The following is a 27729-nucleotide window of genomic DNA, read 5'->3' as shown; positions in this document are numbered from 1 at the left end:
ACCTTGTGTTCTCGTCCCAGCTCTCTCTCTCTCTGTCTCTCTCTCCCTCCTCCTCCCTCTGGCGTGTCTCCCTCCTCTGTTCTACCTTCTCCTCCACATGGTCTCTCTCTCTCTCACCCCCTCTCTCTATTACTCACTCCCTCTCTCCCCCCCCCACTCTATCACTCGCCTCTCTCGGTCTCTCACTATTGACACCTCTCTCACTTAGACCCTCCTTCCTAACCCCTCTTCCTCTATCCCTCCCTCTCACTCCCCCTCTCTCTCTCTCTCTCTCTCTCACACACACACTCTTAACCCCTCTTTCTCACCCTCTCTCTCTCACTTAACCCCACTTTCTCTGTCTCTCTCACTTTAATCCTCTCTCCCGCTCTCCCTCAGACCCTCCCACTCTATCTCCCTTTTTTACCCCCGAACAAGGCTTATCCCATCAGCCGCTTGTTGATTTGTGTGCAAAACATGTGTTTTGTACTACAACAGAACTGTTTTTAAAATGTACTTACATGTTTTGCTCCACTGATCAGCCATCCAAAATATGTATTTAAAATGTAGTAGAATATAGCAAAAATACAGCCATCCTACCCTCTGGCGATAAACGTATCCATCTATCGTTCATCCTTCCATTATTCACTCCTCTGTCCATCCATCATTCATCTGTCCGTCATTCATTTATCCGTCCATCCCTACATATTGTACAAAGAAATCCATAAAATCCAAACAGGTCCACAAGTTGAAGAATAAAACCAACCAATCCTCACTTTTGCAAAACATTCCTTTATTATAAATAAATCTTTCTTTTGTATAAAAAACTCAGCATGCTTCAACCATGGCATTTGGACAGGGGTCACAATCTCTCGGGCTCATCTCAGTTAACCAAGACAGCGGGCGGGGGGGGGGGGGGGGGAAAACACACACTCATTTCAGAATGCAGGGGAGGGCGGGGGGGGGGGGGGGTCCATCCATCAGACAACGGTGAGACAAGAATGAAAAAATCTTCACAACCACAAAAAATACTTACAGGTAGAGTAACAACAAACATGTTTTGAGTCTCATCGATTTTCCTCTCTAATTTTTCTTTTTGTACATACACATTTTTTTTTCAATGTTTATCTCTTTAAATCTCTTTTTCTGCTCCCCTGCTTTTGCCTTTTCCCACTTTTTTTTTTAACCACAATGTCTACATGGTGTCGTGGATTTTTTTTTATTGTTTTAATCTGTGATTTAGTCATTATCTTTTTTTGGTTCGTTGCAACTTTTTTCGTTGCCATCCGTCGCTCATTTCATCACTGTCTGTTTGTTTTTATTTTTAACAGTTATACTTTATGGTTAGACCAATGGGCTGTGAAGAGCAGGGAAGCAGGCACACTTATTGGCTGTTTCTTGGTTCGTTGGTCCCTCCTCCTCTCCATGGTCCTAGGTTTCGATGAGGAACAGCGACAATACAAAATGTCTCATGCTTGATATTTTCCATTGGGAGCCCTGTGAAGCCAGTCCGGTGCACTCGACTGAGAGCAACGGTTCCCTTCCATTTTGGACGGCGCCAACCCCAATGAAGCCGTCCTCTCTCTCTCTCTCTCTCTCTCTCTCTCTCTCTCTCTCTCTCTCTCTCTCTCTCTCTCTCTCTCTCTCTCTCTCATTCTCTCTTTTCATCTCACTCTCTCCCCCCCTCTCTCTCTCTCCACCACTTTCTTGTCTGGTTATTTCAGATGGCGTGATTGTTGTAGCTAACGTACGTCGTCTTAGTTGATGAAGCTAGAGGAGAGCGAGAGAGAGGGGGGGGGGGGGGGAAGAGTTGCAGGTAAGAATCATAACTCACAGTGACACAAAGAACTGTGAGAAAAGAAGATGAGAGAGGAACGAGGACAGAGAGGGAAATAAAACACCAGTGGTAGTTTGGAAACGGATATGGGACTTTTCCACGGGCTAAAATAGGAGAAAATTAAGCAGAATAAGTAGAGGGAGAGGAAAGAATAAATGTAATAAAAACATAACACAAGTATTGTTCAAAATCAAAATGTGAACTATAAGAGAGAGAGATACGGACAGAGAGAGAGAGAGAGAGAGAGAGAGAGAGAGAGAGGGAGAGGGGCTTCTAGATAATGATGTGAAACTTGAAGTTCCCAAGCTATTTTTTTCTTAATTTTTTTTATCCAAAGCCATTATGTTCGGCGAGCAGCCTCAAGCATTTCATGGTAAATGTCAATGTTGCTGCAACATCCGCAGGCTATAAACTCTTCAATCAAGTCGTACTCTGGTGCTTTTACTCCAGACTTTGAACAACAACAAAAAAAAAAATCAGTCTCGGAGCCGAATTTGAAAAGGACGTTAGAGAAGTCGTGAATGTCAAAGCTAAGTGTTTCCATCAAAATAATTATCCAACTGAATATAAATTAAGACTTCATGCACCAACTGCTTGGCAAACATCAAACCGGCCTTTTCTCAAGCATGAATGAGAAACATTAATGTGTTAATGTGTAGTTAGAGAAGAGTCTCCCCACCTCTGATGTGTGTCCTTAGAAAAGTAATCAGAGAACCCATTGTGTTCATGGGTAGTTCAAACATGTCCTCATTGGACCTAATGTCTCTTAAATGTGTAGTTGGTAAAGTAATCGTGCTGTTTTAGCAATATTGTTTTAGAGTTGTGTTGGTAGAAGTCCTTAGTTTAACCATAATGTAAGTCCAACCATACTGTATATTTTGTGCAGTTAAAAAAAGTCCTTAGTGAACCTGTGGTATTTGATATGTGTATTTAGAAAAGCCAACATGCTGTTTTATTGAGAAATATCTTCCTAGATTCAGCAAAGTCCCTATCACACGCTATGTATTTTTTTATATGCATAGTTCGAAAAATTCTCACAATGCCTAATGTATTTTATCGTCTCATTAGAAAGTCCTTACAAACCATCATTTATTTACCTGTGTAATGAATCAGAATCAGAAAAGATTTATTGCCAAATACATTTTCACATATGAGGAATTTGTATTGGTCTTCGGTGCGCATGATATTTACAAACAATAAACGGTAAACAATATGAGAATAATAATAACATATATTACAATAATGAGAAAAGACCTCACAGCCCTAACACACATTCAAGGTGTAGTTATAAAGTCTTCAGTAAACCTATTGTATCTCATACAGTAAGTGTGATTAAAACCCATTGCGACGCGAGTGCATTTTATATGTGTGTTCCAAAAGTAGTCCTCACAACACCCCAGCATCTTTTACATGTGTGGATAGAAAAGTCCTCAGTGAACCTAATGTATCTCCTACAGTCTATGTGATAAAAATCTGTTGCGAAGCGAAGTGCATTTTATATATGTGTTCCAAAAAATCTTTTATATGTGTAGATAGAAAAGTCCTCAGTGTGCTCTTACTCACTGTTGGTCTCCATGCTGTCACACAGCTCCGTCTTCACCTCTCCGTTGGGCCGGTCTCCTCCCTTCTGGCCAAGCTTGCCTGACATGGCGGCAGCTGTCACAATGGCCTGTTTTACAATGCAGCACAATACACGCATGCGCACACAGATGCATGACTACACAACAGCGTCCAAGAGATGTTTTTAGTGGCAGATGAACATGAGACGGGGCTTATTCAAGACCTATCCCTACTTCTGTGTACTCTCTGTGTATTGTTGAGTAATATTTAATAATTTAGGGGAAGATTGGATCTTAAATGATACAGGTATTTGGGTCGGTCGGAAGGTTGCTAATTCGATCCCCGGCTCCTCCTAGCTGAGTGTCGAGGTGTCCCTGAGCAAGACACTGCCGACAAGCTGGCTGTCGCCTTGCATTGTTCACTCTGCCATGAATGTGTGTATGAACTGTTCTTAGTCGCTTTGGATATAAGCGTCTGCTTAATGCCCTAAATGTTAATGTAATGTATTTTAGGAAAAGGCAGGGCAAATAGGGAAATTAGGCAAATCTTTCTCTAGGATGCCTACAGGTTAGGCTGCATACGTTAGGGATTGAACTCAATGCCTTTTGGCAGGGAGTCTCTGCAAACTCCCAAGCTGAAGAACTTTCTTAGCCTTATTAATATTGTTGTTATTATTATTATTATTATAACTGGGTTTAACCTGTGGGAGTCAGTCAAGGAATAATGATCATATAATGTATTGGTAACATGTTTCAATAAAGCTGACTCATGTTGAACACATGAAGACATGCTCGTCACGCTGTCCGTATCCAAGGGCTCTCTGCCCTGCTTACAACAGCACACTTCCCCTAACCCTGAGCCCTCAATAATATGAGCACACACAAGCTCACACACACAAAGACAAACACACACACACACATTCATGCGCGTGTGCAGACCCACTGTGCTGGGACTAAATGGATAGTTATTCTATTATTTAGAAGTGTAGCCCTGAGCATAAAGTGAGGATGGGGAGGCCATGTTGTTCCTGTCGTTTCATCTTTGTACGCTGTAGGGAAGCATCGCATTCAGCACTGACTGGCACTGTTCAGTACACAGACATGAGACACTGACACTATTGCGCCAAACCAGGACTCCACAAGGTACAGGAATGCTCTTAGATTACTGAGAAACAACAAGCTACTGAGACGTTTGCTGCTGAATCATTGATAGTTATGGTGAGTAACTCTAAAGTCAGCTGTTGAATCACTGATAGTTATAGTTAGTAGCTCTAAAATCAGCTGTTTAATCATTGATAGTTATAGTTAGTAGCTCTAAAATCAGCTGTTTAATCATTGATAGTTATAGTTAGTAGCTCTAAAATCAGCTGTTTAATCATGGTTAGATAGTAAGTAGGAGTAAAATAAACTTGGGTGGTCCTAGCCTGGTTCTAGTGGGTCCTAGTGGGTCCTAGCCTGGTCCTAATGGGTCCTAGCGGGTCCTAGCGGCTCCTAGCGGGTCCTAGCGGCTTCTAGCGGCTCCTAATGGGTCCTAGCGGCTCCTAGCGGCTCCTAGCGGGTCCTAGCGGCTCCTAGCAGCTCCTAGTGGGTCCTAGCATGTCCTAGCGGGTCCTAGTGTGTCCTAGTGTGTCCTAGTGGGTCCTAGCGGGTCCTAGCATGTCCTAGCGGGTCCTAGTGTGTCCTAGTGGGTCCTAGTGGGTCCTAGCCTGGCCATGCGGGGGTCAGAGAGCGTCTGACTAGCGGGTCCTAGCGGCTGCTAGCCTGGTACCTTGAAGCTCCGCTTGCGCTTGGGGACGTTCTGCTCGGGGTGCAGCAGAATGACGTAGACCTTGGGCATGTAGAGCAGGCCCAGGGAGACGGAGGCGGACAGGCTGAGGGACACCGTCAGGGTGGTGGTCTGGATGTACATCTGGGGGGGAGAGACAGAGAGAGAGAGAGAGGCGGGGGGGTTAGCGTTTTTTTGGTACGTTTATTTCCTTATTATTATTTTTGCTTTTTACATGTACATTTGGTTTCCTACCTTCCTACCTACATACCTTCATATTGGATTTTGCCTCATGTGTATTTTGTTGTTAGTATTGGGCATTTGTATATGTGTGTGCATGTTCATGTGTATGTATGTTTATAATGTTCATTTTCAGAGAGAGAGAGAGAGAGAGAGAGAGAGAGAGAGAGAGAGAGAGAGAGAGAGAGAGAGAGTGTGTGTAAATGTGACAATTATTGGCACAAATGAATAGAATGAACATAAAGGTGGCTGCTCCTGACATTTCATAGTCAGGTCATCTATATACTCTACACTATATATTTATCTCTTTCCTCAAGAGACACTTCTATCCAAAGTCAAGTCTTGTGAATTCAGACTCTCGTCTTTAAGGACCAATTAGGGCTCAGGGGGATCTTGCTCAAAGATGCACTGCAGGTGTGCTGACAACCTGGGGTTTCAAACCCTCAACCTCTCTGCTGGTCCAGCCGGCTTCTTATTAAATCCTGTCTGTTAACAAGGAATCTTCTTTAAGTGCGATCCACTGGACCCTGTAGGCCCGCAAGGTAAATTGAAGGGCAACTTTTTAAATGAACAGACTCAGTCAGTCAGGGGAGAAAATATAACGGTACAGCGAAACCATGCCCCAAATTGGGCTGTTGGATCGTATCAATTACAGCGAGGAGATGGGTGGGGAAGATGTAATGATCCACAGTCAGATTAAGGAGAGCCATGCCCATACACACACACACACCTACACACAGATACACACACACACACACACACACACACACACAGAAACATGCATGGATGGCTGCACTGACGCACGCATGCACACATGTTCACACACTCACTCGCTTACACACACACACACACACACACACACACACACACACACACACACACACACACACACACTCACTTACTCACACACACACACACACACACACACACACACACACACACACACACACAGACACACAAACACCCAGACACACACTGGAGTGGACTGGCCATTAGATCCATGTGGGTCTTTTTCCAGTCATGGTGAGAGAGCATCACCCTATCCCTGACAAGCTGTCATTACTGTGGGGTCCCTTAGGATGACCACCCCCACACACTCTGAGGGGATTGGGCGTCGCAAAGGGATGAGAGAGAGAGAGAGAGAGAGAGAGAGAGAGAGAGAGAGGAAAAGAGAGGGAGCGAGAGAGAGAGAGAGAGCGAGAGAGAGATAGAGAGAGAGAGGATGGTAGCTATGAACAATAGATATATAATGTAGATATATACAGTGATACAGTAGATAGATGATGGATTGAGAGATAGCTTGATTAGATAAATAGATAGAAATAGAAATAGAAATACAGTTAGATAGATAATAGTCGTCAGATCATTCGATAGACAGACTGACAGACGGATTGGGCGATGCAAAGGGATGGGAGAGAGAAAGAGAGAGAGAGAGAGAGAGAGAGAGAGAGAATGAGAATGAGAGATGGGTAAGGACGAGGGAGTGAGACAGAAAGACAGAGAGGGGGCGGCAGAGAGATAGAACATGTGTCTATATTACACAGAGGGAGAGAAAAGCTGAGGAAGAGGAGGAGCTGGAAGGGAGGAAGAGTGAGAGAGTAGAATACGGATGAATGAGAGAAGAGGCGAGGAAGAAGCGGTGTCTAGATAAATGAAGGGGGGCGGGAGAGACGTGGGGAGAGATGAAGGCAAAGCAGTGAACACAAGGAGAGACAGAAGATCAGAAGTGGTGCGCCATTCAGGGAGGCAAGGAGAGAGACGAGAAGAGAGAGAGAGAGAGAGAGACAGAGTGAGAGACAGAGTGAGAGCGAGAGAAACGGACAAGATAGATCAATATAGAAAATAACGACAACGACAGAAAAAACCTTGTGAGATCCGACGCCGTCAGAAACACAAGCGGGCGGCCACATCGTGACGACAGACATGTGACACACAACAAACAGGGCGGGCTTCGATCTCTGTTCCCGCGGCATCCTCAAACACCACAGACCACATGGGGTATTGGAGAAACGATTGGGGACGGACAGACAGACAGACAGACAGCTGGTCACACATATTGACATACATTAACCGTGTCGGTTGGAGGAGGAGGAAGAGGAGGAAGAAGAGGAGGAGGAGGGGGAGGGGTGTGAGGTAAGCAGAGGTGGTGGAGGAGGAGGTGGTGGTCGAGGAGGAGGATAGGGAGGAGGTGGTGGAGGAGGAGGTGGTGGTCGAGGAGGAGGAGGGGATGGAGGTGGGGGAAAGAGGGGAAGAGGTGGTGGAGGAGGTGGAGGGGGGTGAGGTAAGCAGAGGTGGAGGAGGAGGTGGTGGAAGGGGAGGAGGGGAAGGAGGAGGGAGGCTTAGAGGTGGTGGTGGTTGAGGGGGAGGAGGGGATGGAGGTGGGAGAAAGAGGGGAGAAGTTGGTGGAGGAGGTGGTGGAGGTGGCAGAGAGGTGGGAGAAAGTAAAAACAAAATCCTTGAAAAAAGTCTTGTTTCTAAAATGTAGCACTTAAAGCAGTTTGTCTATTTGATGAGTCGTATGATTGTACTAGATGCATCTCTCTGGTTGAATGCAATAATTCATAGCTGCTTTGGATGAAAGTGTCATGCAATGTAATGTAATGTAACAATGGAGAAAGAGGAGACAGACCAGCAGACAGACGGACGGACAGACATACTAAATGGTGAGCAGACAGCCAGCCAGCCAGACAGACAGACAGACAGACAGGCAGTCAGCCAGACTGAGTTATTATATGAACCCAGGGCGTGAGAGCAGTGAGACACTGGGAACAAACAGCCAACAAGATGGAACGCTGGTGGATGCTCAGCTGCTGTTGCCAGCGGCGATACGCATCGGATATTATGAAAAGTATTACCCAGAGACCCTTGCAACATTCACCCGCAGACAGAGAAGTAGACACACACACAAATGCATACATACACACACACACACACACACACACACATACGAGCAGAAACGCGCAGACATGCACACACGCACACAGAGAAGTAGACACACACACAAACGCATGCATACACACACACACACACACACACGTGCCGATACACACCCACGCACGCAAAAATCAAAAAAACATTATAGCTTCAGTGTAACTGTGTATAAAAGTGTGTCCACGAGAGAAACCACTTCAGAACACAGTAAGTTATCAGAACACACACACACACACACACACACACACATTTCTTATCAACCTCTTAGCTCTGGTCATCTTCATTCCCACAAACAGCAGAACTGTTAACCTCCACTGTGTGCGACGTACTCGTGTTGATTATGTATCCACCCTTTTTCCTCAGACCACTTTAAGTTATGTTTTAGTTATCGAAAGCACTTTCCATTCAAGCCATGTCTATTACCGATAATGCAATGCTGTGTTTTTATTGCCAGGATATCTGGGTGTTAACACCTGCGCATGTTATTACCCTTTGGGAATTGCTCCTGAGTATATAAAGCAGGCTCTGAGGCCCTAAGGCCGTGGTTCCCAGCGTTTTATGACCCCCATAGTTTGGTCCGGCAAATCTTGCCACCCCCAATGTCTTACATTTTGTCGTGCACCTCCCCCCCCATAAATGGTTTTAACCCAATCCACATCTGCCCATCATATCATCATATCCCAGTAAAGAACTAAAGGAGTAGTTGGTGGCTTATGAATCAATTGTTTGTACATAATCACTGTTGGTATAAAAGGGGCCCGTTTATACCAACAGTGATTATGTACTTAGAGGAAAACAACTGTATCATCAATTATCTATAACTTATGAGTCAGCAATCACCCCCGAACTCCTATGCATATCAGGCCTCCTTAAGTGGAGCACCAACCCCAAAGGGGGAACCCCTGGCCTAAGTGCACAGGGTTGTTTCTGTTTTTATGACATCAATTGGTTCATAGAAAATAGGGAAAAATGTCTGGCCTTCGAGCAACCCTTCAGCGGTTTCATACTACGCCACAATGACCTAGGACCATCACAAGACGCTGTCCTGGTTGTGTTAAACAGCAACAGCTCACTGAGTAGCGACCGGAGCTATCCTGACAGCAGACGAGATGATTTTAACAACTCCAGCAGCAGTAATGATGAAACCGAGCCTTTGACACAAAGTGAAGGATATCTTTTGTTTTTCCAGGTATTTAGATCATTTACGTGCGTTCAATTCCGACAGGAAAAGGTCCCTGGATGTGCGCCCAATTTACCAGCGCGTTTAGCTAACAAAGGGCTAGCAAAACAACACTACCCGTTCCACTTAATACACTTAACGTACATTATCCATGTCCTCCAGCACTTTGAGGACACAAGAGTGCTCATTCAGATTCACACTCAAAACCAGAAATAAAGAAACCTCTCAATTAAAAATGAAATAGCCAAGCAGACACTCTCATCTATATGTCGGTTGGTAAGTTGAAAAGTAGCTCCTTTTGGGAGCGGGAAACTGAACTGAATTTGTGGGGAGCCATGCATGAACCAAATGGGGGACAGGGCAGGGTGGTGTAAGGAGGAGATGGAGGGGAGGAGGAGGAGGAGGAGGAGGTGAAGGAGGGGAGGATGAGGAGGATGATGAGGAAGTGGGAGAGGAGGAGGAGGACGATGAGGTATAGAAGGGAGGTGGTGAAGGAGGGGAGCAGAGGAGGAGGAGGTGGGAGGGCAGGAGGACAAGGAAGACGAGGAGGTGAAGGGGAGGAATATTGTGTATGAAGGTTAAGAAAGGGACAAGAAGAAACATGGCCTGTAGTAAAAGTGAGGCAATTAAGAGCGAAAGAGACAAAGAAAGTAATGTTTGAACGGTAGATTTAATATGGGGGGAAAACAGACCAAACTAACAGTGAAGGCGAAAGGCTTATGTTATAGTGGTCCAAATTGAGGATCCAACTCTTGTATTGTCGTTGCCAGGGGCGATGTGGTGTACTATTCCACATAAACGCACCCCAGAACAGACACGCATGCACACACACACACACACACACATACACACACGCACGCACGAGATGAGTGCACATACACACATCTCAGTTTGCACATATGTCTCTGGGCTTGGGAGCTTGCTTTTTTGTTTGTGTGCGTCTGTAAGTCAGACACCTGCGCTGTGAGAACAGCCCATTAGAGGAAGCATTGGTCCACACAGACTGAGACCCACGGCGCCTGTGTGTGTGTGTGTTCTATGATATTTATATTCCTACAATTAACATCACTGCAAGCTGATTTGGTTTACATTATCGATCGGCGACTGAAATGAAAGGCGTTGGCAGAGAAGGAGTGTAGAATAGGTGTGGTGCTCTCTCACTCTCTCTTTCTCTCTCTCTCTCTCTCTCTCTCTCTCTCTCTCGTTACCGTGTCTACCCACTGAAGCTTTCAGGGGTATGTGTAGGCATCTGTCCACCTTATGTAACACACATGGACACACACACACAAACACACACACACATATATATGTTTTCCTACTCACCTTTTAAAAAAACAGTGCATACAGTGAGCACACAACATACACAAACACTCCACATTTATTTTCCAATGCACACATATTGTATCTGCATTCAGTTTTTTCAAAGACTACCATATTGAAATACACACACACACACACACACACACATACACAAACAGTGAGTGGTAATTATCTCCACTTGGTGTGCGTTTCAAAACACAAACATCTCTTCCCCTAATGGGCTGTTCTGACAGAGCAGGTGTCTGAGTAACACACACATACACACACAAACACAGCCTCACAGACATGTGTGCAAACAGAGATGTGTGCACACACACACACACACACACACACACACACAAGCACACACGGACACCACAAATGCATGCAAATAATCCATGACGGAGTGGAACAAATATTTGCAGTGTGTGTGTGTGTGTGTGTGTGTGTGTGTGTGTGTGTGTGTGTGTGCGTATGTGCGTGTGTGTGTGTGTGTGTGTGTGTGCGTGTGTACATTTGGAGCATTAATAGGCTGCCAGGGCTGCACACCAGTGCATAATTGTCCACCCCAGCCGGCTGTCTTGGTCTTGAGATTTAGTCCCTCCCACACACACCCACACACACACACACACACACACACACACACACACACACACACAGTGGCTGTCTCCCTGCCTTACTACTAGAACAAAGGCGAACACCCAGTGTCACCCACCACCGTACTTCCTCTGCATCTCAACTAGCGAATCAGAGGGAAGGAGGAACGATCCGTCGTGTTCGGTCTCATGCGTCTCCCTCGCGCCAGACCACAGGCTGCTAGCGGAGGGCTCGCTGTCGTCACATCCATTTGTTTACATTGTGTGTTAAATTTTTATTCTTTATTCATTTGTTATATTTTACCTCCCCCTCCGCCTCCCCCAAAGGGAGCAGCAACAATGGTGGTAAAGGTTGCAAAAGAAAGTTCTGTTTTGCTATATAAAATGAGGTTGTAATCATGACTCATTTCGATCTGAGAATGGTAACACTTTATAATAACTATCCATTATAACTAGTTAATAGATCATAAGTAATGTAGTAGATGTAGTAGAGTAATGTAGTAGATTAGTAGATGGTTAACAAACTATTAACAACTGATCTGTAAAGTGTGAGTTAATATATTAGTTAAGTATTAGTTATTAGCTTATGTATGTTATTGGGACGTTATTCTAAAGTTGCAACTATTCCTCATTTACTTACTTTAGAATAACGTCCCAATAACATAAACTATTAACTGATACTTAACAAGTCATTAGTAAGTAATGTACTAATAGCTTGTTCATGATCTATTACTAATTTATAAGGTATAGTTATAAATCATTAACATACAGTTAACAAGTCATTTATAACTCATTAACTAACAGTTTATTAATGATCTATTAACTATATACAAAGCATCATTATAAATCCTTAACAAACACTGTTAACAAACACTTAACAAGTCATTAATAACTCATTAATTAACAGTTTACTTATGATCTATTAACTAGTTATAACGGATAGTTATTATAAAGTGTTACCGAGCCTGCTTTGCTTGGCAGTTGGAACCAGCAGAGACAAATCAGCATGCACATAGCTCCCTTACAGCACTCTGGCCGTGCAGGTAGTATACACACACACACACACACATACACACATGTGCACCTGCATTCCATATCAACATGCATGCATGAACACGCCCATTCAGTCAAACACTCAACTGCACACAGACACACACCCAGACACGGAGACCTGCAGACACACAAAATTGCACACACACACACACACACACACACACACACACACACACACACACACACACACACACACACACACACACACACACACGCACACACACGCACAGCGAGAGCCCATAGTAATCCCAGGGAGGCCTGGAGTTAAGTATGTTAAGATCCGCAGCGTGTGAAGTGTGAATGGGAGCCACAAGGCGGTGTGAATTAAGAGGGAGGGGGGAGAGGAGGGGGGAGGCTTACAGTAGAGTTTTAGGTAAGCCGCCGTCTACAAGAGAGAGGATAACAGCAGGAGTGGGGTGGGCTGCGTGCGTGCTGAAGTGTGGAAGTAGATGTGTGTGTCTTTGTGTGTGTGTGTGGATGTATATATATATATATGAGGGGGGGGAGGGTGAAGGAACCAGGGGATGGGAGGACAATGGATGGCGAAGATGAGGCAAGAGGAATATGGAAATGGATCAAGGGGGATTCAAGAAAGAGAGAGGAAAACACAGAGAGAAATAGAGGGAACGAGAGAGAGAGAGAGAGAGAGAGAGAGAGAGAGAGAGAAAAGACAGAAAAAGAGAGGGTAAGAGAGAGGGGAGAAAAGAGAGAGGAGAGAGAGAGTGTGAGAGCGAGAGATCCAGTTTAGAACAGGGTACAGTGGACAAAGTCCTACCAGAGATGTCTTGCATCATTTTCTGTTGAAATGTGTTCTCAAACGTTGCCGTTTTTTGGATGTCAAAAAAGGGATTACAGAAATGGGGAAGGGAATTCGAAATGGGAGCAGGACAGGAGGGAGTAGAACTTACAGCGGACAACCTTCTCTCTGTCTCTCAGCTTTACAATGTTGCCTTATCTCTCTCTCTCTCTCTCTCTCTCTCTCTCTCTCTCTCTCTCTCTCTCTCTCTCTCTCTCTCTAGTTGGCTTATTTAAGTGGAGTCTCATTTTGTGTTGGACAAAGGAAGGTAAGAGCTGGCTTGACGTGAGGCCAGTACTTAGAACTATGTTAGGCTAATTTACGCTAGGTTATGCTATGCTAAGCTGCTAAATTACTGACAGTTTTTTCTTTCTGAAACATTCATTTGTATTTTGATATTTAAGGGTGACCACGTCGGTCCTTCACATGCAAAAACCCACACATGTGTGCAATGCCAAGCTCATCCTCGACCCTCTGACCATTCCTTATGAACGGCCTGGCCTTGCTGCCTACTAGGTATGTGTTTTCACACACATTATTATATTACATAGAAGATATCTCAATGGGGAGGAAACATAATCACTGTGTGTGTGAGAGAAAGAGACAGCATACTCTATACCCACTAGCTCTTATTGAGCTGGAAAAACCTTGACTCTTCAGCCAAGGAGATGTGTGTGTGTGTGTGTGTGCGTGTGTGTGTGTGTGTGTGTGTGTGTGTTAACATGTGTAGGCTATACCTAATCAACATACTCACTCACCTACCTAACTTCCAGTGTTGTGCATGAACTACTTCAAAAGAACTAGTTCATTGAACAAGTTCATTTTTCTATGAACTTTGAACTGAACATAACATATTTTTAACTAAAGAACTTGAACTTGAACTAGTTCAGATTTTGTGACATTCTGAATTGATGCTTAGGTCCAGATGACATCTTTATTAAATAGAGTTGTGACGAATGAATTAGGTGTACAAATAATATCCACAACAATTTGAGATTGTAGTTATGGGCAGCAGGTAATGGAGAGGATTCATTTTAAAAGATAATCACAGAATAATCACTCCCACAGTTTTTCTTCAGTTTCTAAAAAAAACTGTTAATGAACTGAACTTTGAACTAGTTCATGTGAAGTGTGAACTTGCTGCTAACTGCTAACTTCTGCAAGATACTCAAAGACATTCACACACAGATACACACACACACACACACACACACACACACACACACACACACACACACACACACACACACACACACACACACACACACACACACACACACACACAGCCACCCAATACACAAGCTACACAAATCTGTCACCAAACAATGAGAAAAAACGTTGCAGGAAAGCCCAAGTAATAGCATATCCCAAACGACGACCTTATATCGTAACTGGGAAGAGTTTGAAATGGTTTAGTAGTATTGCTTTGTTGCTAGGGTGTTTTTACCCCAAAGCTGGGAAGTTCTGTTCAAATCCCATGTTTGCAGTCTATCTGTAAGCATTGTTGAGAAAGATTCCCCTAACTCCCCCCTTCTCCTTAATACCATGTAACAAAACATAAGTGTGTGTTGCCTTGAATAGCAAAGAAAATGACAGAAGTACCAAACGGGATTCAGGAAATTCTTTAGTATGAAACACACTTTTATGGAGTCTGTCCGCTCCTTCCAGGCTTTCATTGATACTCTGTATCGCCAATGTACTTTGTTTGAGGTGTGCTTCCAAAATCCGAGGCGATATCTCAGCATCCTCTGCCTCTCTGCCCTGTGTGCCTTTTATTGAAATGTTTGTTGGTGAAAATGTTGTTTGGCGCCTTATCTGTTTTCTCTTGGCAGGAGAGGAGTCATTGGCTCCCTCCAATAGATCACACTCAGCTTGATGGCTATCTGAGACTCAAACAATAAAAAGGCCAGGGAAACAGGATCAGATCTAGTGTGTGTGTGTGTGTGTGTATGTGTGTGTGTGTGTGTGTGTGTGTGTGCTGGCCAGCTCCCCATGAACGTTTCACGAGTACAAATGCACTTTGGCACACACAGAGAAACACACTCACCCACAAACACATGCGCGTTCATGCAGGCAAAGACACACACACACACACACACACACACACACGGAAACGTACACCCACGCATACACACAGAGAGACACACACACACATGCACTTGCATGCAGGCAATGACACAAACAAAAACGTAGACACAAAAACGCACGCACACACACACACACACACACACACAGAAACAGAGACACACACACAAACAGGCACACACATATGCTCCCGCTCATTCAGGCACATAGGTGCGCACACACACACACACACACACACACACACACACACACACACACACACACAGCAGAGGTGGTTACGGTACAACAACTTTTAGTATAGGTGTAGTTTAAGTAGGGTTAGTTAAAATAGCTCTCTCAAAAAGGCTTTTCCAATGCACTTTTGAAAACAGGGTGTTCTCTACCTTCACCTCAATCACAAGTCGACTTTGACTTTAATCTGTGGATATAAAAATAAAATAGGTTTTCTACAATAAACTGGGAGCCACATGTCTGGCCTGAAATGGACTGATAACTCCTGTCTCCACAAATGTGTACAAGCAGCATATTGCGTGTTACGTTCCAAAACGGGGGAAATTCTACCTATCAACTCAACACTTCTTCTGTTGTGTTCTCCATTTGGCTTTAAATTGTGTTAAGAAATTCTCCTGCAAATTGGATTGAACATAGTTGTTTTTTTGTGTGTCGAAGTGCACCGAGTCAAGTCAAAGGTCTGACTGGCATTAACAAGTTGAGTGAAAAAACATCTGGAGCAAAGGAAAGCAAGTCTCGAGCGTGGCTGTCAAGTACAGTACGCTGGGCTAGTTGTTTCACTCTAAAGCTCTCAGGATCTGTCTCCCTGCATCTCACATTCTCTCTCCAGGAAATGTGATCCCTCTTGAACCCAGCAGGAGGTAAAGTAAACAGATGAAACACAAATGTACCCACAGCCACATGCACACACACACACACACACACACACACACACACACACACACACACACACACACACACACACACACACACACACTACACTACACACATACACATACAGAGAGACACACACACACACACACACACACACACACACACACACACACACACACACCGCTCTCTCTCATACATACACAGGCACACACACAAACACACACAAGTAGATACTAAAGCCTCCCTAAGGAGCGGAATTACACAGGTTTACACCAGATCCCTGCAGCGTTACAGATATCAGCGCAATGGACAGCATCCGTTAACACAACCCTGAAGTTAGCCTCCGTTAACACAACCCTGACGTGAGCCTCCGTTTCCTGTTGTCTCTCCAGCCACAATTTCTTTGTACATGAGAGCCTGGAGGAAGAGCCTGACATGTGGGGTCAGGCGACAATTTTCAATCAACCATTGACGGAACAGCGATCAGTAAGCATGATCAGCACCATGGAGAGCACTATCAGCATAACAGTGGTGTAGGATCAGCCCCACTAAAAGAACTCTGTTCACTCATTAGGATCAGCCCCACTAACAGAACTCTGTTCACTCATTAGGATCAGTACCACTAACAGAACTCTGTTCACTCATTAGGATCAGTACCATGAAGAACACTGAACTAGGATCAGCACCATGGACAGAACAGTGAACTAGGATCAGCACCATGGAGAGAACAGTGAAGTGGGATCAGCTCCATTAACAGAACTCTGTTCACTCATTAGCATCAGTACCATGAAGAACAGTGAACTAGGATCAGCACCATGGACAGAACAGTGAAGAGGGTCAGCATGATCAGGAGCATGGTTACCATGACCATGACTAGACCCAGTTATCAGCAGCATGGTCAGCCGTGCTCACCGGCACCATGATCAGAACCATGGAGAGGGCAGAGGACGACGGCCGGATCAGTCACCAAGACCAGGGCCGTGGAGAGCGCACTGGAGCGTGCCACCGCACCAGGTGGACCCCGGGGACAGCACCATTAGCCTTGCCGTCGTGTAATGAATAGTAACGTCCCCCTCTGTCCCACCCCTCGATTAAAGAAGATTGAAAACCCAATTGCAATTATTATAATGCATCACTCCACACAGTTGGGACTGTTACGAAACCCGCACACAGACACACACTCGCACACACACCCACACACCCCCGCTTACACACACACACACACACACACACACACACACACACACACACATAGACTTGCTCACATACACACTAACCCACACACACACCCTCTCACACACACACACACACACACCCAACAACCAACCCACACACACACACCCACCCACCCACACACACACACACACACACACCCAACCCACACACACACACCCACCCACCCACCCACACACACAGACACACACACACACACAGACCCGTACTCACCCGCTCGGCCGACTGCGACGTGCCGAAGAAGATGGGGATGAAGGCCAGCCAGACGATGCAGGTGGTGTACATGGTGAAGCCGATGGGCTTGGCCTCGTTGAAGGTCTCGGGCACGCCGCGCGTCTTGATGGCGTACACGGTGCACGTCACCATCAGCAGGATGCTGTAGCCCAGCGAGCAGATGAGCGACAGGTCCGAGATGTCGCACTTGAGCACGCCGCGCGCCGAGGCGGGGTCCTGCGTGCGCTGCTCGCCGTAGTCCACCACGGTGTGCGGCGGGTCGACGGCGAACCACACGAAGACGCCCAGCAGCTGCACCGAGATCAGGGAGAAGGTGATGGCCAGCTGGGAGGCCGGCGAGATGAACCTGGAGGAGGTGGGGGGGGTGGTGGAGGAGGAGAGGTGGTGGGGAGAGGGTGGTGGGGAGAGGGTCGAGGAGAGAGGAGGTGGTGGAGGAGGAGAGGAGGTGGTGGGGAGGAGAGGTGGTGGGGAGAGGGTGTAGGAGAGAGGAGGTGGTGGGGAGAGGGCGGAGGAGGAGAGAGGAGGTGGTGGGGAGAGGGCGGAGGAGAGGGTGGAGGAGGAGGAGGAGAGGTGGTGGGGAGGTGGTGGTGGGGAGAGGGTGGAGGAGAGAGGAGGTGTTGGGGAGAGGGCGGAGGAGGAGAGAGGAGGTGGTGGGGAGAGGGTGGAGGAGGAGAGAGGAGGTGGTGGGGAGAGGGCGGAGGAGGAGAGAGGAGGTGGTGGGGAGAGGGTGGAGGAGGAGGAGGAGAGGTGGTGGGGAGGTGGTGGTGGGGAGAGGGTGGAGGAGGAGAGAGGAGGTGGTGGGGAGAGGGTGGAGGAGAGGGTGGAGGAGGAGGAGAGGTGGTGGGGAGGTGGCGGTGGGGAGAGGGTGGAGGAGAGAGGAGGTGGTGGAGGAGAGAGGTGGTGGAAGAGAGGGGAGGTGGTGGGGAGAGGGTGGCGGAGGAGGAGAGGTGGTGGGGAGAGGGTGGAGGAGAGAGGAGGTGGTGGAGGAGGAGAGGAGGTGGTGGGGAGGAGAGGTGGTGGGGAGAGGGTGGAGGAGGAGAGAGGTGGTGACATTAAAAAGTAGAGCTGTTACCGATACACAACACGAGGAGAAAAAAACTAGACAACATGAGGAGAAACCACACGACTGCACAACATGATGAGAACACAACTACACAACATGAATCGCAACATCTCTATGAAAAAGCCATGAAGTCATGAAGGTCTGATGTGAGTGGTGATGAGGCCTGCGTTAAACCCACCCGCGATTATGCTAAGGTGAGTCGCTGAGATCAGAAGAGATACGATGTGCTTGGATTATGAATCCCAGATGGGAAATTCAAAACATTGTATCTGCTTGCATTAAACCCTGTAAGATTATGCTATTGCAAGATGCAATGCACAGGAATACAATATTCTTGTGCTATGAATCCCAGATGAGAAATTCACGTCTCACAGCAGAGGTACTGAATATACAGAAAATCTCAAATAAAATGAATGCGAATGTGCATACAACACCAAACATATAGCAAAAATATGCAGACAACTTTTAGTTTGAGAGTTTCTTCTGACACAAGCAACTCTCAAGGACAGAATGGGTTGCCAGGGACAAACTGACAGCTAGTCGAATGGCTGCCTCAGGATTTCTGAGATGTCCTGATTCAATAAGGAGGCTGTTATCTATCTCATGATATTGAGAGTGTGGCTGTGAAAGATGATGTGAGAAAAGGCTAGCCCCTAGAACGTGTACAGCAGATCAGATTGTGCTGTATTTGTGTGGAGATAGTGATAGTGCAGAACACATGCATGCATCACTCACACACACACACACACACACACACACACACACACACACACATGCACACACGCACGCACGCACGCACGCTCACTCACTCACTCGCTCACTCACTCACAAACTCACTCACACCATCATTGGAGTTGTCTCTTTCTCCTTCCTGTTGATTAAGTGATATGCAAATCTCCATCACACTATTATGCTTTTTTTTTATCATCTCACCGTAACACTTTAGAGCTTGTTACCAAACTTGTAAGAACAAATCCATTATTGTTTTACACTATGGATAATAACAGTGACAGTGATGGCAACTGCTGCCAATGCAAATGACTTTATTATCCCAGCTGCAAGGAAAGTGGCAAACTAGGAATGAGAGCGGAATTCATTACGACTACAGTACAGTAAGTTCCCCACACACACACACACACATACACACACAACAACACCCACACACACTCAAGCTAGAGCTAGAAAAAGAGACAGTGAGAGTGAGAAAGAGACGCATAGAAAAGAGACCGAGTTAGAAAGAGAAACAGAAAAGAGACCGAGTTAGAAAGAGACACACAGAGCGACCCCCCCAAAAAAAAGGTCACAACACAACAACCCCAGCAGCCGCCCACCTGGGCGCCGTCACCGACTTCTTGCCCTGCTCGAAGATGCGGTGGATGCGGTTGGTCTTGGTGAGCAGCGCCGCGTAGCTGAAGCACATGCCCAGGCCCAGGAAGATGCGGCGGAAGGAGCACACGCCCACGTCGGGCGCGGCGATCATCAGGAAGGTGATGGCGTAGCACAGGAAGATGCCCGTGAGCAGCACGTAGCTCATCTCGCGGCCCGAGGCGCGCACGATGGGCGTGTCGTTGTAGCGCACGAAGGTGACCACCACGAAGGAGGTGGCCACGATGCCCAGCATGGAGACGAACACGGGGACGACGGCCCACGGCGAGTGCCACTCCAGCTTGACGATGGGGATGGCCACGCAGCCCGTGCGGTTGGCGTCGGGACGCATCTCGTAGGGGCACAGTTCGCACGTGAACTCGGAGGCCTGGAGGGGGGGGTGGGGGGGGAGGCAAAGGAAGCAGAGAAAGGGGGAGATAGTGGTGAGGATGTCGTTTAGGGGTTTTATCGAGCATCGAGTGTTTTGGTGTGTTTTGAGGATCCTGGCTCGGTATCGGGGCAGCGGGGAACACATCTGTATCGGATAAGGAGCACCTCGGAAATCCTGAGGCCGCCGTTTCATTGGCTGTGAGGCTGATGGAAAATCGACGCGTCTTTCTGGAGAACTCTTTGAGGTACTGTGTCCTTAAGAAACTTTGAGGAAATGGTACATGGTAAAGAAATATGTTGTTGTTCAGTTGGTAGAGAGCAAATTAATTTGCGTGGTTAGGTGTTTAATTCCCACTGATATCCATGATAAGAAATGGAGAGCAATGTCGACTGACAATGACGTTTTCTAATCTAATCAAATTTAATGTCATTGTCATTGTCGTTCTTAGGTGGATGATTTGTGTTGGCGGCGTTTGTTTGTTTGGATTTCATCAATAGTTTTTAATTCGGATGGTTGTAAATTGTTGTGCGTTCTGCTGCTACGCTATCACTTTTAATCTAAGCCCTGTCAAAAGACAATTGCCTTGTCAGTGTTGATGGAAAGTTTTCTAATCTACTCCTCACTTCTCATATGGGTCATTTTGAATGATTGCCTTTTGAGTAATATTTCTTCCCTCACTTATACAATGATGTGAACTGACATATTTTCTTCCAAACAAAGTCTGAAGTTTGTTGTTCATTCGATGCAGGTTAGTGGGATCGTGACTCACACATTTCTCACGATGACAGTTCCACTTCACTCCACTCTTTCGCGCTAAAAACATAAAAAGAAACGCTTGCTAATTCCTTATCAAAGCATGTGTTTAATCACCTGTTATATCTCAGCTATTGTCCTCAAGAGCCCCCTACAAAAGGAACAACCCTCTCACTGGAAGGTAGAAAGTATAAAGTCATTTATTGGTTTAAACCGACCGTTCTAGTGTGCAAATGTTTTATGTTGAAATGTGTACAAGGGTTTTAGGAGGCATAAATGTTTTCTGTTTGAGTGTCTCTGCTGTTCAAATGGGAGCTGTCGGTAAGAGATAGGTGCTGGTGTTTGGGCAAACCAGTCGTGTTTTAATTGAGTTGAATTCCTTTCAGCAGGGGGTAAAAATCCAAAGGGCATTCAGCCCGATTAAACAGGAAGAACGAAAACAGGAAACGGCCAAAAATAACGTCTTTGTTCACTCTCTACTTAAAAGTAAAAGCGCTAACAATGTTTAATGACACAAAGGAGGGACGGAACGAACAAAAAAGAAAGGAAAGAAAAGGCACGAGTAGGCCAATTAGAAATAGCGAAAAGGAGAGGGAGGACAGGAAGGACGGAATTAAATAACCCCCCAAAAATGTAATATTATTTTATATTTAATTATATATTTTTTTATATCAAAAAATTTATTGGATTTGCATAAAAAACAGGCTGCCTAAAAGTTGTGATTCTGGGGCCTCACACAGCTTAGCGAACTGAATTGTACCATGCTGCACTCTGATGATTCAGAGTGTCGCTTTGAGCCAGTCTTTAATCAGGTTAGTCCTTCCAAGGTAAACACTCAATTACATATTAATCCTGCTGTTTTGGCCGTTTCTTTGTATCAGCTTCAGGGAGCCCATGTTGACAGGTGCTGCCTTGCGTGAGAGCCCTGTGGGAGAGTTAAATCTAATTGGTTAAAGAGGATGATGTGCCGTTTTCGAATTGGTTAAACAGGACGATGCAGGGGAAAATATCTGTCGTTGTTTCCCCCTGTCCTTACCTCGGTTCCTCCACAGAGATTTACAATTCCAAGGGAATCCGACTTCTGATCGTACTTTTAATACATTGAACTTAAAACGTGCATGCTGACATGATTCCATACATAAACAGGGAAGGATTATCATGAAATGAATAAATGAGCAGGCATTTGTAAAGGTAAAAGTGCAAAAAGATATTTGCACTTTTTTAGTAAACTATATTATGTGGCCATCCAAGGCTATGATGGATACAGGTGGATACAATTATCTGCTAAAGGTTGTGCATATGTATGCTTATTAAACTATGCATGTATATGATTCCATTCAAACGTGTTTGGTAATGATCTTGTATTTTTCAGCTTTTTCTTTTGTACAAGTATGCAGGACTCTCTGGAAGAGCGTTCAATCTCAATGAGACTTCCTGTCTGACTAAAGGTTGAATACAATGAAAGGACTTGGTGTAGCGGGTTGTGAAGTGGGATGATGGAGACTGTGGGGGGTGGGGGTGGGGGCTACCTGGTAGTGGTAGCCCTCACAGCGCTCGCAGTGCCAGCAGCAGGGAACCCCCTTCACCACCTTCTTCCTCTCGCCGGTCCGACACGGAACACTGCAGACGGATGAGGGCAGTGAGGAGTCCCCCCTCCTCCACCTCATGCTGTCCACCTGGAGAGGGAGAGGGTAGGGAGTAGCGGGGGGGGGGGGGAGGGGGGGGGGGGGGGGAGAGGAAGAGGGATGTCAGAGGAGGAGATGAGGGGTGAGGGGAGAGGAAGAGAGGAGGAGAGGAGGAGGTGAAGGGTGAGGGGAGAGGAGGAGAGGAGGAGATGAAGAGTGAGGAGAGGGGGAGAGGAGAAGATGAAGAGTGAAGGGAGAGGGGGAGAGGAGGAGAGGAGGAGATGAAGTGTGAGGAGAGAGGAGGAGAGGAGGAGAGAAGGAGATGAAGGGTGAGGGGAGAGGAGGAGAGGAGGAGATGAAGAGTGAGGGGAGAGGAGGAGAGGAGACGTTGAAGAGTGTGGGGGAGAGGGGGAGAGAAGGAGAGGAGGAGATGGAGAGTGAGAGGAGAGGGGAGATGAAGGGTGAATGGAGGAGAGCAGGATAGGTGGAGTGTGAGGGGAGAGGAGGAGATGAGGGGTGAGGGGGTGATGAGGAGTAAGGGGAGAGGAGGAGAGGAGCAGTGAGGACAAGAGGGGAAACGAGTGGAGGAGAAAAGCAGACAAGGATTGAGGAGAGGAGAGGTGAGATGGCGAGGAGGAGAAGGGAGGGGGACAGCAGATGCTCAGAAGGTATTGTGACGGTTCTTATTCGGTTGGGATTCATACTCATGGAGTGCGTTCTAGTGGCTGTGGTTAAATAAGCAGACAGAATAAAGAAAGAATACATATATTCCCAATAGCGACTGTGTACATAACGGGATTCAACAGATGATTACAAAGGAATACTATTATCCCGGCACTCTTTACAAATAAGAGCATCTTCAGGGCATCTCGGGCGATTAGCGCAGCGAGCAATCTGATGGTTTTAGACTTGGCTTGCAGACACACACATAAACACACACAAACTCACACAGAAACACCCCAGTTTACCTGCCAGCAAGCAATTACAATGTAATCAACTCTGCCACAAATAAACCATCTGCATTACCTTCTGTGTCTTCCTCTGTGTGTGCGTGCGTGCGTGTTTGTGTGTGTATGTGCGTGTGTGTGTTTGTGTGTGTGCGTGTGAGTGCATGTTTTGTGCATCTGGAAAGAAAGAAAGTAAGCCAGGAAACGAGAAGGAAGGAAAGACATGAGTTATGAGGCAAGGATTGAGAGTGGTAGTATGCAGAAGGTGTGTGTGTGTGGGGGGGGTTGTGTGTGTCCATGTGTGTGTTGCATGTGTTTGCTCAGTGAAGTTATTCTCACTGGTCTCAGTGAGGTGCTGTTTTTATCTGATATTTATTCATCTAACAGCATCAGGGTCACAGGTACACCACACACACATGTGCACGCACACGTGCACACACGCACGCACACACACACACACACACACACACACACACACACACACACACACACACACAATAACTCAAAGTTATGCATCCTCATCAACACATTAATCCCAGTCGTGATCTCTGCTGCTTTGGTCTCTATCACTTACACCGCAGAATGGAATCTGCTATAATCACAGCCATTTGTGTGTGTATGTGTGTTTGTGTGTGTGAGTGTTTTGTTTTGTGTATGTAAATCAATGCAAAGGTGCGTGTGTGTGCATATTATGCATGTATAATGATGTGTTAAATGTGTGTGTGTGTGTGTGTGTGTGTGTGTGTGTGTGTGTGTGTGTGTGTGTGTGTGTGCATGTGCGCGTGTGTGTGGTTGTGGGAGCGAGGAAGACAGCTGCTACTGCTATGCAAAGGTCTGTGCATGCGTTTGCATATATGTTTACATTTTGTGTTGTATTTTGTGCGTCCGTGATTGGTCCACGATCCCCCCCCTCCCTCCCCATCGACTTCTCTCCTTGAGGACATTGGTTGATTAGAAGTTTGGTCTTTGAGTGGCACTCTTGAAACGACGTCACACTGCAGTTCATTCTATTTTTCTTTCCAGTGCATCACAAGTGAAGAAATGTTGAAACTTAGTCGTACTTCTAAACTTAATCCACCCCACAGAACACGGCCCCCTTTATTTATCACACAACAATTCTACAGAAGTTATGATTACTAAACACTGTATTGTGCGGAATACACCGAAATTAATCTGTTCAAATGAGTGTTGCTGGTATTGAATCATCAATGTGTTGTCAATCAATTGTTTTATATTTGAGCCGTTCGTCTCGATGGAAAATATGAAATGTACTGAAAAGTCAGAACATAAATAAATCAAATGTATCCAACGCATTGATGTGTCTGTTTACGTCAAATCTGTCGCTGTAGCGCTGTACGCAAACACACTGGCGCACACACACAAACACATGTACACATACACACACACACACACACACACACACACATCAATCGCCGTTGCTCTCTCTCTCTCTCTGTCAATTTATTACTGGGTAAGTCAGCCACTTAATCAGTTTTCTGCGCCATTTGTCTTCGCTCATCCCGTCCCCACCAGGCCTCCCTGGTCCTCCCTGTCCCCGTCCTCACATGGGAGGGCTCCGCCTGAGTATGTGTGTGTGTGTGTGTGTGTGTGTTTGGGGAGAGGAGGGGGAGGGGGGTGGGGGTAGAGATTGATGAAGATGATGTGTTTTATTTTCTGTGCTGTTATTTTGTCAGTATTTCTTGGTGCCAGTATGAAGGATTCCGCAGGGGGTTTGAAGGACTATGGGGGAGAAGCAAGGAGTGATTGTGGGTATATGTGTGTGTGTGTGTGTGTGTGTGTGTGCGTGTGATTGTGGCTGAGAGAGTGTATGTGTGTCTGTGTATCTAGGTGTCTGATTTTGTATTCGACTGTGTATGTGTGTGTGTGTGTGTGTGTGTGTGTGTGTGTGTGTGTGTGTGTGTGTGTGTGTGTGCCCCCCCCCCCCTTACTTTGAGGTACAGCTTGTTGGTCCAGGTCCCGATGACGCGGTACTCGGCGGTGGAGCGGTTGGTGATCTGGTACTGGAAGATGTCGTAGCGGCCCGGGGCGTCGCCGTTCTCGTTGAACACCACGGGGGTGTTGGCACTGCCTGCAAGAGCAGCACACACACACACACACACACACACACACACACACACACACACACACACACACACACACACACACACACACACACACAAGCACACACCGGCCGTTACAGAGAAGACTGTCCGTCATCAGTCTGACAGTCTGACCGATGTTTCCATCCAAAGAGAGAAGTGAGGCTGACGTGTGTGTGTGTGTGTGTGTGTGTATTCTTTGTGTGTGCATGATGTGCTTGTATTCTGTGTGTGTATGTGTATTCTCCAATTTTTATTGGAGCAGAGATACAATTACACATACACACACACACACACACACACACACACACACACAGAACACACACACACACACACACACACACACACACATATGTGCAACACTCTCTCAGCCACATTCACACACACAGCTTTAACAAACTACGCCCTTGTTCAATTAATAAAAATAAAAATCTATATATATATGGTTAGAGTGTAAAGTACCTATAGGAAGAAGAAAACAAAGTTAGTTATTTTTCTTTGCAGGCATGGTGCAAAAACATCATATCTGATATAACATCTTTCTGAAGGTTGTTGAATCCCACATAGATCAAGTGCATATCAACAAGGTTCAGTCTGAATGCAACACGAGGGCTCAGATAACGCAGGCGAGAGAGAAGAGGACTGCAGGACTGCATTGAGTACTGAGCGTGAGGCTTCTCCGCTGTCGATGGGCTGTAGAGTACCCTGATGTCCTGAAAATAACAAAGCCAAAGAAGCGTTTACTGTGGACACATACGTCTCTGGATGTGGAATTACAAATGCTGCAGCAGTTATCCACAATTTGAGAAAGAATTGGTACAAAATATGATTTGACATCAGTTAGTTAGTAAGTTGGAAATAAATGGTGAGCAGAATTGGAAGGCAAGGTGTGTGTGTGTGTGTGTGTGTGTGTGTGTGTGTGTGTGTGTGTGTGTGTGTGTGTGTGTGTGTGTGTGTATGTGCCCCAATGTTTACCAACACAAGCCAACATGAAAAGCCTAGTGGCTGGCTGATGAACTACAGCAAATCCCAACTCGGCCTGCCTTGCCAAAGTGAATGAAAACCCTCTTTGATTAATTTCTTTGTTCAAAGATTCATGGACACCAGAACGGCAAAAAATAAACAAAACACACAGCCAAAAGCACTGGTAATTCATCATATTTATAGTACTTATAGTTTGCAGGAGAACAGGGCAGGGAAGTCTCGTGGTTATCAGTGTTCAGATCCCAGTCTAAAGGTTCTGTGTTCAAGCCCTGATGTGAGCAGTCTGCCTGACTGAGTCACCCTTGAGCAAGATGTCCTAACCCCTACCTGTACATTGAAAAAAAAGGTTTACACTTAGGTAGCTTTAGATAAAAGTGTCGGCTACATAGTTCTTTCACCAACACCCCCTCTTTAGGTTTCTCTATCTGATGCCCTGAACACCTGGAAGCTCATCCTCTTCTGCAGAACACTAATGCAGGGTAACCACTAGCGACGGCCCAAATGAACCCTCTTCTATCTCTACTGAAGGCAAGAAGACGGATACAGGAAGAAGGGAAGAAGACCCTGGATGGTTCCAGGTTGGGAAACCTTTCCCTAACACTGACCAGGAAGAGAAGTGAAGAAGTGGAGAGGGAGGAGAGAAAGAAAGAGGTGGAGGGAGAGAGGGGAAGAGGTGGAGGAGGGAGAGAGAGAGGAAGAGGTGGAGAGAGAGAGAGAGCGAGAGAGAGAGAGAGGGGGGAGGGAGAGAGAGGAAGAGCTGGAGGGGAGGGAGAGGGAGAGTGAGAGAGAGGGAGAGAGATGGAGGAGGGAGGGAGAGAGAGGAAGAGGTG

At 46.1% G+C, this 27729-nt stretch overlaps 1 protein-coding gene across 1 annotated transcript in view; it reads right to left on the bottom strand.

Moving 5' to 3' along the window:
- Nucleotides 1-3371: 3371 nt before the first annotated feature.
- grm8a (glutamate receptor, metabotropic 8a) overlaps nucleotides 3372-27729 on the bottom strand; it is a gene marked incomplete at both ends in the record, with an annotated part of 101074 nt that continues 76716 nt past the window's right edge. The window contains 6 exons of the mRNA XM_084483282.1: nucleotides 3372-3485; nucleotides 5144-5284; nucleotides 17652-18018; nucleotides 20067-20488; nucleotides 22774-22920; nucleotides 25766-25905. Of these exons, the coding sequence (XP_084339408.1) occupies nucleotides 3372-3485; nucleotides 5144-5284; nucleotides 17652-18018; nucleotides 20067-20488; nucleotides 22774-22920; nucleotides 25766-25905 (1331 nt within the window). The remainder of the gene's footprint in view (nucleotides 3486-5143; nucleotides 5285-17651; nucleotides 18019-20066; nucleotides 20489-22773; nucleotides 22921-25765; nucleotides 25906-27729) is intronic.

The sequence above is a fragment of the Micromesistius poutassou genome, assembly GCF_964030765.1.
Source record: "Micromesistius poutassou genome assembly, chromosome: 18".
NCBI classification, from domain to species: Eukaryota; Metazoa; Chordata; class Actinopteri; order Gadiformes; family Gadidae; genus Micromesistius; species Micromesistius poutassou.
This window is presented reverse-complemented; position numbering and strand designations above follow the sequence as displayed.